This window comes from Schistocerca serialis, chromosome 1, assembly GCF_023864345.2.
Source record: "Schistocerca serialis cubense isolate TAMUIC-IGC-003099 chromosome 1, iqSchSeri2.2, whole genome shotgun sequence".
NCBI classification, from domain to species: Eukaryota; Metazoa; Arthropoda; class Insecta; order Orthoptera; family Acrididae; genus Schistocerca; species Schistocerca serialis.
Genome location: NC_064638.1, coordinates 527,749,310 through 527,764,485, shown reverse-complemented (window position 1 = coordinate 527,764,485; position 15,176 = coordinate 527,749,310). Strand labels below are relative to the sequence as shown.

The following is a 15,176-nucleotide window of genomic DNA, read 5'->3' as shown; positions in this document are numbered from 1 at the left end:
GTAAAATGTGTAAACTCTATAATGAGAAGGGTGCACACATGTGCATGTGCGTGCTATAATAGAATAAAGTAGAGGCAAACATTCCACGTGGGAAAAATATATATAAAAAACAAAGATGCTGTAACTTACCAGACACCATATGTGCAGATGGATATGTGTGTGCGTGCGAGTGTATACCTGTCCTTTTTTCCCCCTGAGGTAAGTCTTTCTGCTCCCGGGATTGGAATGACTCCTTACCCTCTCCCTTAAAACCTACATCCTTTCGTCTTTCCCTCTCCTTCCCTCTTTCCTGATGAAGCAACCTTGGGTTGCAAAAACTTGAAATTTGTGTGTGTCTTTGTGTGTTTTTTATCGTGTCTATCTACCAGCGCTTTCTCATCTGGTAAACTATAATAGAATAATATATATATGAAGCATATATAGCCTGACAGATTTTCAAATGATGCTATAAACATTTGTCAAGTGTGTAAGCTCTGTAATGATATTTTCATTCTGATTTTGTTTATAAAACAGTTGCGGAGTCTTCGTCAGATTCCTGTAAAACCCTTTCCTGTAAGTGCTCTTTTTTGTTTGAACTGCTAGCAGAAGGCAATCATGTTTTTATCACTGTATCATGTAGACCAACAATATTTGCTTGAAAGTTACAATGTTTTTACTTAATATTGTCATTATTCCTTGGGCTAACTTTGATTCTTAAATGTTTTTGCAACCTCTTTGAATGATGAGCATCAAGTTAAGTTGGACTTTACTAGTGTGGTGATGTTACTGGTCGGCCACTATTGCTGCAGCTGTAAATGTGCATTGCATGGTCAGTAAAAGAACCTGCATTTATTCTTAATTCATGTTATGTAGTCCAATACTTTTTAAAGAATCATTGAAATGCAAAGCAAACACTGACTTTGAAATATTGATATTTCATATCAAAGCCATACATCACCCTGTTAGCAGCAGGCCAACCATTACTGATTACGCCGATTTCTGTATCAGCTCCTGTGCCATTAAAATAGTTCCACTTTCTCTACTTGATGTTAATCCTATACAGTAAAATGTAATATTCAGTTCAAGAGAAAGAGGAGTTATATTGTGTGTTGACTACATTTTAGCTTTTTATCAGGTTGGGCGTCATGAAATTTTATGCATAGTATTACATTTAGTGGATGACCCTTAATGTCTGTTCCTTGTCCAGTAGGTCATTTTTACTTGTTTTAAATTATCATCATAATGTGCAATCCCTGCATAATAAGATCGATGAAATTAATGTGCTATTAACACATGAACTTAATGATATCTCAGTGTTATGCATTTCTGAGCACTGGCTTAACCCAGAATTAATCCAGAATACGAAAATAAACAAATTTGTCTTGGCTGCTTACTACTGCAGGAAAAACAGCAAGCAGGGTGGGGTAGCAATTTACACAAAGGATAATGTAGATTTTATTACACTACCTGACTTAACTAGGGCAAATATCGAAAAGGATTATGAAATTGCAGCTATAAAAATTACTCAGTTCAACCTGGTTATTGCTACAGTTTATCGATCACCATCCGGGAATTTTGAACTTTTCTTAAACAAAATGGAGTCATTGCTAAATAAAGTAAATAAAATGGATTGTGAATTGATAATCTGTGGTGACTTCAATATCGACTTCCTCACGAATAGTGGAAATAGGGAGACCATTTTGAACCTTGCAACGTCTTACAATTTAAAAGCTGAAGTAAAAGCAGCTACCCGAGTATCAGAAACTTGCCAAACAGCTCTTGATCAGTTTCTAGTCAAGAAGAGTTTACACTACACCTCACTAAAAATTTTCAATGCAGGTTTTAGAGATCGTCTTGCTCAAATATTAAGCATAAAAGTACAAGGCAGTGTTATTAACAACATGTCTTTCAGAACAGCATATTGAAGTTATAATCAGCATGATGTAAACTACTTCAACAACTTATTACAGAAAGAAAAATGACTAGAAGTGTACAAAATGAACAATATAAATGAAAAATTCAACACTTTCATTGATACATTAACCCATTTCTTTGAACTTGCATTCCCACTGAAAACATTAACCATACGGGGGAACTCTAGAACAAACAGCTGTATCACAAAGGGAATAAGGGTTTCATGCCAGAAGAAAAGATACTTCATGGAATATGTAACTCAAAAAATTCCTCACCTGCAGTACACACATACTATAAAAAAAATACTCCAAAATATTAAGAAAAGTAAGAAAAGCAGCAAAAATAATGCATAATGATGAAATCATTTATAATTCAGCTAATAAATCAAAGGCTATGTGGAGTGTTGTAAAAAAAGAATGTGGAGAATACAGACAACCTTACAAAAATATAACACTATCACATAAAAATAAAAAAGTAACAAATCCCTTAGAAGTAGCCAACACATTTAACAACTTTTTCACAGGTGTTGCTGATAATATGTTACAATCAAACTTTAAGAGCACCCAGGCAAATGAATATAAAATAAGTGCATTTAGAGGATCGATGTACATCAGTTCTGTTTCACAAGATGAAGTAGCTAAGGCAATAAAAGGACTAAAAAATTCCAAATCAGCAGGTATTGATGGTATACCTGCAACAATGTTAAAGAAGAGCGCATCAAACCTAACTGAAGTACTCACACACTTGTGCGACTGCTCTCTTCAGGCAGGCACTTTCCCTGATGTGTTGTAAACATCAAAAGTTATTCCTGTATATAAAAAAGGGGATAAAGACAATGTAAATAACTACAGACCCATCACAATTTCCTCCTGCATCTCTAAAGTACTGGAAAAAGTTATGTATGAGAAACTTATGAAATTTATAAATAAAAACAGCTCCCTATGTAGATAACAACATGGATTCAGAAACAAGAGGTCAACGACAACTGCTGTCTATGAGTGCATCAATTCCATCATAAACCTGATGGACAAAAAACAGGAAACAATAGGAGTCTTTATTGACTTGTCAAAAGCTTTTGACATGGTGGACCATAAAATTCTGCTATCAAAGCTAGAAAGATATGGTATTCGAGGTCTGTCCAACAAGTGGATCAGTTCCTTCCTGACTAATTGTATGCAGGCAGTGTGCATCAAGCACACAAATATTGAACTAAAAACTGTATCTAATCACTTATCTGACTATAAACAAATTAAATGTGGTGTACCCCAAGGATCAGCATTGGGACCCCTTCTGTTTCTTCTGTACATAAATGATCTAAGCTTAAATGTTGATGCACACAAAACAATCATATTTGCAGATGACACCACAATTGTACTAAAAGGAGACGACAATGAACAGTTACAGCAGACAGTAAACACGGTCACGAAACAACTTAGCAGCTGGGCACAGAGTAACCACCTTGTAATAAACAGTAAGAAAACCATTGCTCTAAAATTCCACAATGTTCCTAACAAGGACATGTTTATCCCATCAGCCTCTATCAATGACGAACCAGTTGGTAACAATACTGAAACCAAATTCTTAGGACTTTGGCTGCAGAGTAACATCAGATGGAATAAGCATATTGAATATCTCAATGCAGAACTGAGCAAAACATGTTACCTTCTTTGTTCATTAAAATCATGCTGTAGTGAGAAAACAGTATTGAATGCATATCATGCGTGCTTTCATTCTCGTCTTAGATATGGGGTCACCTTCTGGGGAAACTCTAAAACAGCTAATAGCACTTTTAAACTACAAAAAAGGGCCATTAGAATCTTGTTTGGGTGCAAGCCTAGAGACTCTTGTAAACCCCTGTTTAAGAAATCTGGTATTCCTCCATTACCATGTGTATACATTATGGAAATCCTTTTGTTCTTTAAATTAAATGTAATAGGCAAGGACCGAGACTGCAAAAACACTGTGATATACATGAGCAATTTACCAGACAAAACAGAAACTTACATATGACTCAAATCAGTACAGCACTGTGCCAAAAAGGTACTTTTCACAAGGGGGTTAAGCTTTATGACAAACTTCCTGAAAACGTAAAAGCTATCACTGAGGTCAATACATTTGGAAAATCTCTTAAGTCATGTTTACAGCATTACTGCTTTTACTCCATTAAAGAATATTTAAATTTTGAAATGCGTTATATAAATACTTGTGTAAAGTGTATTATGGTAACCTTAAGTATGTATGCCTTGTAATGACTTTCAGCCTGTATATTTATAACTTGACTTGTCCAATGTCTTATGCATAAGCTGCTATGTAGACAACAGGACCAATAAAAAATACAAATACAATACAATACAATACAATACTCACATTTGTTTCACATTACTCTTACTAAATCGGCACTGCAGTAACAATTTCTTAAAGACTGAACTATGGGTGCCATATAATGGTAGAGATTTTCCCACTGTTCTTCCTGTATAAGTCTATAAATATTTCTAGTGTGTTCATTATTATCCAGTTTCTTCAACAATACTTTCTTTTCCTTCCAAAAACAAAATCAAACAGAATGTGTTAGTGTTTTATCTTGATAACAATGTGTTTGTTAATATGTTGGTATCCAATTCATTAACAATAGTTAGATCTATCTTGAGTTCTCAATGGCCGTTGCAATATGTTGTAGAAATGACTAGTGAAAACAGTAGATTTGAGAAAATAAATCTTGGAAGAAGGCTGTTACCGAAAACATTATGATCCAAGCTGTACTGCTTAGTTCAATCAAATTAAGATTGACAAATCAGTCTTATCCTTGTGAGACATCCCACCTTGTCAAATCTACAATATATTTATGCTTTTTCAGGTATGCTTTGTCCAGGGCTTCTCGTATCAATTAAAAAGTTAAAGCATTTTGAGACTATTGTGAATTGTGTTCTTAATAATGTTCACAATATCATTCTAGCATTAACTGCAGTTTCATTTCAGATTGTTGCTTTCACTTGTAAATATTACGTGATCACCTAAACCAAAATTTCTTTGTAAAGATGGGAGACATTACAGAACCTTACACTAGGCTTCAAGCTATCAGTATTTACTATAAGGATACCTTAGTGTTTTCAGTTTATTCATTTCTTTACCAAGATTATCACATTGCAGTAGAACCAGTGTTTTCTTCTTAATCTCCTGATTACTAACCCTGACTTTTACAGTTCCATCTGTAATGATGAACTGTCTATGAGCTTGATGAGTTGTACTCACAAATTCAGATGACATCATTTGCAAAAATCCTTATCCTAATTTAGCTGGTGTGACCATAATCATCAGGTCTATTCATAATTATATTGATGATATGAATATAATAGAGGGAAACATTCCACATGGGAAAAATATATCTAAAAACAAAGATGATGTAACTTACCAAACGAAAGCGTTGGTATGTTGATAGAGACACTATCAAACACAAACACACACAAACACACACATTTTGTGTGTGTGTTTGTGTTTGTTAGTGTCTCTATCAACATACAAACGCTTTCGTTTGGTAAGTTACATCATCTTTGTTTTTAGATATAATTATATTGATGGATACTCCTGATGTGAACTGCTCTAGTTCTTCAAATTAGCTTCAAGGTTTAAGGTTAGCTGTTCCTTCTGTAACCATGCAATAAAGTGAATAACTCCACAGTCATATTTCAAATACATTCCATCATAACATCCTGCATGGAAAAGCACCTACAAACTTCATATTGGAAACCATTTCATACTACTTTGTGACAATTTCAACACTCAACCAACCTGACAACATTTAATTCACCTAACAGTTCAGCTGATATTAGTCATTTAATGAACAAATTGTGTACATGATTTCCAAAAGCTTCTTACCATTTCAAACATATTTAGTTGAGGATATTTATAGCAAAATGCTCAGTCAATTTATGAATGTTTCACCATTCAGCTGCGTAATTTGGCTAACGAAAGATATTCAACAACAAATGTTATATGCAGCAGTTGGAATACCAAAGAAATAAAATCTTAATTTAGTGAATGTGAATTAGGATCATATGAGATGCTTTCTCAGTATCATTGACACTAGAAAAATTTTACAGTTGTATGTGATGAAATTTTATTATTTTCAGAAAAAGTTTACACATAATAATTTCATACTCAGATTATTGGTTTCCTTTATCATTTGTTCTTAATATTAAACATTATATACAAGATTATTTACAGCATTTAAATAACTCCCACAATTAAATACTGTACTGTAAATGTAGGATTAAAGATTACTTATTTGCTAGAATATTTTGATGAGAATGCAGTTATTCCCATACATTATATGACTTCCTGAATCACTTGTTCACTTTTCTTTGGATCAGCAAATGATGATGTAAAATATACATCAACATTAAAAAAGAAAGTGTACAAGTTTCTTTTACACACACACACACACACACACACACACACACACACACACACACACACACATACATACATACATACATACACACTTTCAGGCATTTGAAAAACAATGCAAAAATGTTCATTGTTAATTTGACTAAGTAATATTGTACTGAGGAATAGCATTTAATAAATGAATGTGATCACAGATATGACCATTAGCACTGAAGAATGCTGCCTATTCAATCAGTCTAAATCTTTGGTAGAGACACACCTCAAACTTTGGATTTTTTTATCACATCTTACAGAAAAGGAACATTCATTCATCCATTCAGACTATATAGTTTAGTATTCTCCTTCTGTTGACTGCTACAAGCAATTTTCATGTAGTTGCACAATAATTTTAATTACTATAATGAAGTCTTGCTCTAATTACATCAAAAACAACATGATTTTCTACTACTGGTCCACCACTTGTCTTTATTACACTGACAACTTTTTATTGTTTATGTACAATTTGAAAGATTACTACTTTTTTCGATGCTTGAGTATCACTTGCCTAATGGCTCTGTATGTCTGTCACAGCTTTTGTTTGTATGGAAAACAATAAGCATCCTAATGCTTAAAAAATAGTCTAAATTAACTTTGTAATGAATCAACAAGTCAACATAATAATGAATTTTGAATCATTCTTCATAAATATCACTTGCTGCAAAGAAAAAAGTATGCACACTGGGAAAACGCACAAGCAAATTGCCTTCTCCATTAAAGAACACACTGGCAGGGATCTTGTTAATGGTAAATCTTAAGTACTGTTTGCTATAGCATTTTCACTGACTTAAAAGCACAATTGAACATGACATTTTAACAGTCTAACATTTATAGGAAACGCTTATAGAAGACTCATCAATAAAGATGGAAATGTAAAGTGAGTACAAGAATGAGTCCTATTTTCTTCTGAATTATGGCCAGATTAACTATAGGCATTTTGCTGTACTGATGAAGTTTCAGTTTGCGAGTATCAACTGGAGCAGAATTAAATAGCAGGAAGTAGAGTTTTGGAAATTTTTAATATGAAAAACATGAAATTGTTTGCTATGCACATTAATGAAAATTGTTTTAGGTGTAGCTGAATGCTCATGACGACATTTTCTGTTTACTGTGAAAAACAAAATTTGGATTTTATTCGCAATCTGAACTTTCTTTTCTATCTGTCTGAATGAAACATGAATAAACATGCACAGCATCTTTCTGTGCCTTTATTATTTTCCTTTCATTTAGGGCATTTATCTGCACTCACTTATCGAACAACATGTTCTGTTATTTAGCTGTCTTATAGGAAAATGATGATATAAAAGCTTTTGCACATAAATTTGTGAAGTATGTTGTAAACTTCAGAAAACTGTAGCTTTAATTTATTCCTATAATTGGGCAGCTCTGTATTATTCTGCCTGAGGACACGCAGAAGACAAGGAAATAAGCCAATACATTTTAGACATCCTGAAAATATCTTATGATCAGATTAGTTTCATGCTAGTTGCCAGACATAAAGGTGCAGATCACAGTGTCCAATGTGCTTAAAATATGTTTTGATGATGCCGCAGAGAACTAGTTGGAGAAAGAACTCAACTTTGTTTCCTCAGCTTTTTACAGCTGATGCAAATAAGCTGACCTTTGCTTAAGTACAGTACAGATCATCTTTGAAGGCACCAAACAGTCTTTGTATTTCCAAATGAACTGGGTTAACACCAGATTTGAAGTTAGTCTACCTATGTTCCAAGTACAGTGCTTTACAAATATTATTTCAGTTAACAGTACATCATAAAATCTGACAAGAATGTACCTCTTCCTTTGTTCTTGTTTAATAAATTCACATAAAAATGAATTAGCTCGACACAAATAAAAATGAATATAGAGAGCTCCATGACTGGAGAGCCTCATGTCTGTTTTTACATCCCATTACCTATACACAAATCCTGCTTTGTGGACTGTTTCATATATGACTAGTATTGTTACAAAAAGAGATAAGCTGGTATGTGAGAAACATTTGTTTCAAACACATGGCTCATGTAGATATTGCCCCTTTTCTACATGAATATACAAACAATGGAGGGATATAATAAATAGTAATGTATTGTAAGCAGAACTATGAGATACCACATTGTCCTTTTGGCTGTGTATAATAGATTACACACTCAGACAGTTAACTTGTTTTGAATCTCATTCAAAAAGTTTCTCAAGTCCACTGAAATGTTTCTTTTCATTTAAAATAAGGGTAAATCCCAGTTTTTTTTTCAAAACAGCCTTTAGACCTCAGTCTGGCTGTTAACTTTTTGTCATAGGTGTGTGATTTCTGCCGTGTTCTCCTGTGGAGCTCGCTGATTGTCAGTCTGGCTGGCTTTGTTTTGTTGTTGTTGATAGACACTGTTCTGTAGCTGTTGTTGTTGTTGTTGTTGCTGCTGCTGCTGATGTTGATATGCTGCTCCTTGTTCCACTGCTGCAGTAGGTGTTGTACTAGGTGACAAACTAGGGAAAAAGCATGCACCACTTCCATCATTCACTGGTGATGTCACATCTAGACAATCACAGCTCAAGCTCGAGTCGGACAATGTGGGGTCTCCTGCATATTTGGGAAGCAAGAGAAGACTCTCCGTAGACTTAGTGGGCTGCACATATCTATGATGGTGGCTGTGATGGTTGTGGTGTTGGCTGTCGTGGCCGTAAGAAGTCTGTGTCATCCCTTGTGCTCGCCGGTCTCCACTGCGGCCCTGCTGTGATGAGCCACCTGCCTGGAACAGGGCAATGACTTGTAATAAGCTAATAACAGCTCCCTATGTTCTTCATTCTATCTGAACTATACGTAATGCAGACAAGCAGGAACCTTGCCAAATACAGAAAATTGAAGTACTTTTGAATCTGCTGTAACAAACAATATTGCAAATTAAGTTTTTGTTTTTAAGATAGGAATGTACATCAAGCACAGACTGAGTCTGCATGACAGATTAACAGTTAACTGCTGTGCATGTTGTTATGTTTGGGTGTGCTCTGCATTGAGGTCATCAGTATGACAAATTCACAGTCTTGCACACTATGCAGTGTACAAATAATCAAAGTTTTATGTCAATATTTAAATGAACATATAGATTTTGCCCTAGATACAGATTTTACATTTCTTTCAAAAAATGGTTCAAATGGCTCTGAGCACTATGGGACTTAACATCTGTGGTCATCAGTCCCCTAGAACTTAGAACTACTTAAACCTAACTAACCTAAGGACATCACACACATCCATGCGCGAGGCAGGATTCGAACCTGCCTAGAACCGCACGGCCACACCGGCTGGCTACATTTCTTTCATAATACATTTGTACCCTCTGCCAACCTACATTGCCCATTGTGATAGAATTCTGCCAAAAAATCAAAGATCAGCAGTTGGCTTTCAAGAGTTCTTTTACATTACGAGGGTGGTTTGAAAAGTTCTCAGAACAGAATAGAAAAAAAGTACTTACATCATTGAAACCTTTTTTATTTTTCAATGTAGTCTTCTTGTAGATTAATGCACTTGGTCCAATGACGTTCCAGTGCCTTGATCTCATCTCGAAAGTGAGTTTCCTCCAAGCCTGCAAAATAGTTGTCAACTCCGGCTATCAATTCTTCTTTTGAAGTGAATCTTCATCCAACAAGAAAAATTTTCAGTTTTGGGAAGAGATGGAAGTCTGACGGAGCCATATCAGGTGCATAAGGTGGGTGTGACAAAACTTCATTCCTTAGTTTGTGTGATATTGTCATGGCGGAGGCACATGTTTTTGATCCAGCGTCAAGAGTTGCAGAACCCATCTTGGAGATAATTTTTTCATTTCTAATTCTTCTGTTAAAATGTGATATACCCTTTCAGATGACATCTGGCAAGCATGAGCAATTTTATGCACTTTCAATCAGCGATCCTCCACGACCATTTTGTACACTTTTGCAATGATTTCTGGAGTAGTGAAACATCTTGGCTGACCACTGCACGGATCATCATCTAAGCTCTCCTGACCAAATTTAAATTCATTTATCCACTTGGCAACAGTTGAATATGTAGGAGCAGAGTCCCCCAGTGTATTGTGGAAATTAGCATGAATGTCCTTTGCTTTCATACCTTTCTTCATGAAATACTTAATCCCTGCTTGAATCTTGATTTTTTCCATCTTCACAAATCACTATGTGATAACAGCAACAGAGCCACATCACCACCACAGCTCTCTTCCAAGAGCACTGAGGTGGCACGTGTTTACTGGCAACAGTCCAATGAATATCACGTGAACAACTTCTTGCACTAGCACTGACCTCTCATGGTGATTCTGAGAACTTTTCAAACCACTCTCTTGCTTTAAATATTCTTCATAGGAATTAGTAATCATCCAGTGTAGGCAGGTTGCTTGATTGCAAATGTTATACGAGGGGCATTTGAAAAGTCCAAGAAAAAATAAAAACTACTTACGTGTTTGAGGTAAACCTTTTTCATTTTTCGACATAGTCTCCTTTTAGACTCATACACTTTGTCCAACACTGTTGGTTGATCCCTTCTGAATAATAGGAATTGTCCAAGTCTGCGAAATAGCTGTTAGTTGCTGCAATCACCTCCTTGTGTGAATAAAATCTTTGTCCCGCCAGACATTTCTTCAAATTGGGGAACAAACAGTAGTCCGAGGGAGCCAAGTCTGGAGAATATGGGGGATTTGAAACGAGTTGGAATCCTATTTCCATTAATTTTGTAACAACAACTGCTGAGGAATGTGCTGGTGCATTGTCATGATGGAAAATGACTTTTTTGCGGTCCAATCGGAGGCGTTTTTCTTGCAGCTCGGTTTTCAGATGGTCCAATAATGATGAATAATATTCACCTGTAATAGTTTTACCCTTTTCCGGATAGTCGATGAAGATTATCCCTTTCGAATCCCAAAAGACAGTCGCCATAACCTTTCCGGCTGAAGGAATGGTCTTCGCCTTTTTTGGTGCAGATTCTCCCTTGGTAACCCATTGTTTAGATTGTTGTTTGGTCTCAGGAGTATAGTAATGTATCCATGTTTCACCCACAGTGATGAAACAATGCTTAAAGTCCTGCAATTCTTCCTGAACAGCTGCAAACCATTCTTGCAACACTTCACACGATTCCATCTTTGTTCAAGCGTGAGCAATTGCGGAACCCATCTTGCAGATAGCTTTCTCATGTCCAACTGTTTATGCAAAATATTATGTACCTGTTCATTCGAGATGCCCACAGCACTAGCAATCTTACGCACCTTAACTTCTCTGTCATCCATCACCATATCGATGATTTCTGGAGTCGTAACCTCTACAGGGTGTCCAGAATGTTCAGCATCACTTGTGCCCATATGGCCATTATGAAATTTTTGAAACCACTTATAAACTGTTCTAATCAAAGGTGCAGAGTCACCACAATGTTTGTCAAGCTTCTCTTTGGTCTCCTGAGGCGTTTTGCCTTTCATAAAGTAATGTTTAATCACCATACGAAATTCTTTTTCGTCCATTTTTTGACAATCACTTGACTTCCTTGATTCACACGAATGCCAAACACAAAGAAATATACCAATATGGCTGAAACTTGGTGCGCGTTCTTTCCAAAGATGCTACTAACTAAACATGACCTTGATACGCTCCGGTGGTGCCATTTCTCAGACTCTGCATGGACTTTTCAAATGCCCCTTGTATAATAGTTCACATTGTTCTAAAGTATTTGCATTTTACATGCATATCAGGACTGAATAATATCTAAAAAAACAATATAACAATATTGAATGTTTGAAGTACTTTATATTCTGGCAACTGCTTAGATGTCAGATCAATGTGATTAAATATTTACAAATAAGCACACAACATTTAACGATACTGTTTAAGTACATGCTTCATACCTTGGTGCTCTGGGTCCTGCTGTGGCCTTTCCCACTACTCTTCACAGATGTAGTGTCTAGGTAACCATAACCAAAGCCATATCCACCAAAGGCTTTTGTTGTTAGGTTGTCCCAAGATTTGGCAGGTTTTGCTGGATTATAAGATGAAAAGTTAGAGTCTTGTTGCTGTGAACTTGATGGATGATGATGATGATGGTGATGGTGATGGTGATAAGAGTTAGATGTTCCTTGCTTACCAGATGCTGTTTTGGTTGAGTGATTTCGGCTTGATGTTCCCTGCTGCTGGAAAAGAAAAAAATGAGATAAAAATAAATTATTATATATTTTCTAAAACTGTCAGACCTGCACAGTTTATAGTGATATTAAATATTGTATTAGATCCATCCTTCATGAAATCCTCCCCACTCCACCAAGAGTGTCTTTCCACCGTCCACCTAACCTTTGTAACCTCTTGGTTCATCCCTATGAAATCCCCAAACCACCTTCCCTACCCTCTTGCTCCTACCCTCGTAACTGCCCCTGGTGTAAAACCTGTCCCACACACCCTCCCACCACCACCTACACCAGTCCTGTAACCCAGAAGGTGTACACGATCAAAGGCAGAGCCACGTGTGAAAGCACCCACGTGATTTACTAACTGACCTGCCTACACTGTGAAGCTTTCTATGTGGGAATGACCAGCAACAATCTGTCCATTCGCATGAATGGACACAGGCAGACAGTGTTTGTTGGTAATGAGGATCACCCTGTGGCTAAACATGCCTTGGTGCACGGCCAGCACATCTTGGCATAGTGTTACACTGTCCGGGTTATCTGGATACTTCCCACTAACACCAACCTATCCGAACTCTGGAGATGGGAACTCGCTCTTCAATATATCCTCTCTTCCCGTTATCCACCAGGCCTCAATCTCCGCTAATTTCAAGTTGCCGCCACTCATACCTCACCTGTCATTCAACAACATCTTTGGCTCTGCACTTCTGCCTCAACTGACATCTCTGCCCAAACTCTTTGTCTTTAAATATGTCTGCTTGTGTCTGTGTATGTGTGGATGGATATGTGTGTGTGTGTGTGTGTGTGCGCGAGTGTATACCTGTCCTTTTTTCCCCCTAAGGTAAGTCTTTCCGCTCTCGGGATTGGAATGACTCCTTACCCTCTCCCTTAAAACCCACATCCTTTCGTCTTTCCCTCTCCTTCCCTCTTTCCTGATGAAGCAACCGTTGGTTGCAAAAGCTTGAATTTTGTGTGTATGTTTGTATTTGTTTGTGTGTCTATCAATATGCCAGCGCTTTCGTTTGGTAAGTTACATCATCTTTGTTTTTAGATAAATATTGTATTAATATGATAAGGAAAGTTCTGACAGAATTCAGAACAGGGTTAGATGGGTTATTAAAGATAATTATTATAAAAAAGACATGCAAACATGGAAAAACACACACACAATTAACATGTAATTATGAATAAAAATACCATATTAAATGATTTTCAGAGTTAAAGAAACGTCACTATTAACTGGAAGGAAGGAGTATGTACTATAAGCAACTTAAGCAACAATTCAGATATGAGCAAATGTGTCATGAGATCTTTAATTTACTTGTGATCTGAACATGACAGGTTGTAAAAAATGCATGTTCATAATCCATTTGTTTTGTGTGCCATATAAAAACAACTGTTGACTTCTGTTAACAAACCTCTTGTGTTGGGGGATCCCAGTAGAGCGTATCTGTACTTAGAGATGTGGTATATGACGCTGCACTGCTCTCACCACCAGTAGCACCAGGCACTGTACAACTGATTTCACTTGATGTACATGAGTGTAGGCTGCACTGGCTGACCAGACCAGCTCCAAAGTTGAAATAGCGATGTGAACGTTGTGGTTGGGTAACTGTAGTTGTCACAGGAGCTGGCTGTGAGCCAGAACGCCCAGTTTTTTCTTTCCACCCTGGTGACAGAAATTAAATTAACTTCTGATTTTTTCCTACATTTGGAAATACTTCTCACAGATGTTTGAAAGCTAACTTGAAATTGATTTCAGATTATCTTTTAAACAGTGAAATTATAAGTAAACTTAATAAAAATGTAGTGACTAGGAAATCAACCTTGAAAGTATTTCACAATTATATACTTCATAAGCAACTGATAAAAATTGAACACAGAGAGAGCATCCTATTTAAGAAGCCTAATACAAAGTACACTATATTTCCAATTAAGTCAACACAATAGGAAAACTGTGCTGATATGAGGTAGCATATATGACGTAACAAACAGAGATACTATAGTGCCTGAATAACCAGTGAATGAATAACAGCTTGATTCATAAGCAACAGAACAAATAACCACTTTGAGAACCCCTCTTCTACCAGGGTGAGATATCTTGTGCACTGATGTTACTGAATGGTCCTAGCTCCCATTATTTTTCTGTTTTACCCTTGACTAGACCATCCCCATTTTTATATGAATGTAATATTTGCTAACATTTAACCCATAGACAATAATTACAACCACTTCTGAATTTCATTGTAGCCAGCTGCACTATACAGCAGAATATTTATTCGTGATCAGCTGCATCACTGAAAGACAGGAATGAGGCTGATCTTGCATGATGGTAGCTGCATTTTTTATGAATCTGGTCAGCAACAAATTGTTCATAAACTCCGTAGTTCAGAAGTATCACTTATGTGATTTCTGGTTGCCAGCTGTGTATGCCTTTATTGAACAACAAAGATTTATTCTTTATATAGACTTCTCAGCATAAATAACATGCTGAGAGCATATGTTTTCAATTTTGAGACATGTTCATTCACAGTATTTGTCACATGAAAAGATAAGAAGAGACTTACAAATACACACAAGGAAAGAAAAATAACAAATTCAAAATGAGAATTTCTGAAAGGGAACTGACACGTCACAGAAACTGCATATGAAGTTATTACAAATGTCATAAATATATACGCATGGGACAGTTCAATGAGAAACATA

General features: G+C 36.2%; 1 protein-coding gene across 8 annotated transcripts in view; it reads right to left on the bottom strand.

Moving 5' to 3' along the window:
- Window positions 1–6,022: 6,022 nt before the first annotated feature.
- LOC126474800 (AF4/FMR2 family member lilli-like) overlaps window positions 6,023–15,176 on the bottom strand; it is a 488,119-nt gene continuing 478,965 nt past the window's right edge. For 4 of the 8 annotated variants that reach the window (XM_050102275.1, XM_050102291.1, XM_050102315.1 and 1 more), the window contains 3 exons: window positions 13,889–14,139; window positions 12,198–12,479; window positions 6,024–9,071 (listed from right to left, as the gene is read on the bottom strand). In XM_050102275.1, the coding sequence (XP_049958232.1) occupies window positions 8,619–9,071; window positions 12,198–12,479; window positions 13,889–14,139 (986 nt within the window). In that variant the 3' untranslated portion in view covers window positions 6,024–8,618. Of the gene's footprint in view, window positions 9,072–12,197; window positions 12,480–13,888; window positions 14,140–15,176 lie in introns of all 8 variants that reach the window. The other 4 variants (XM_050102307.1, XM_050102298.1, XM_050102283.1 and 1 more) reach the window with 4 other exon arrangements.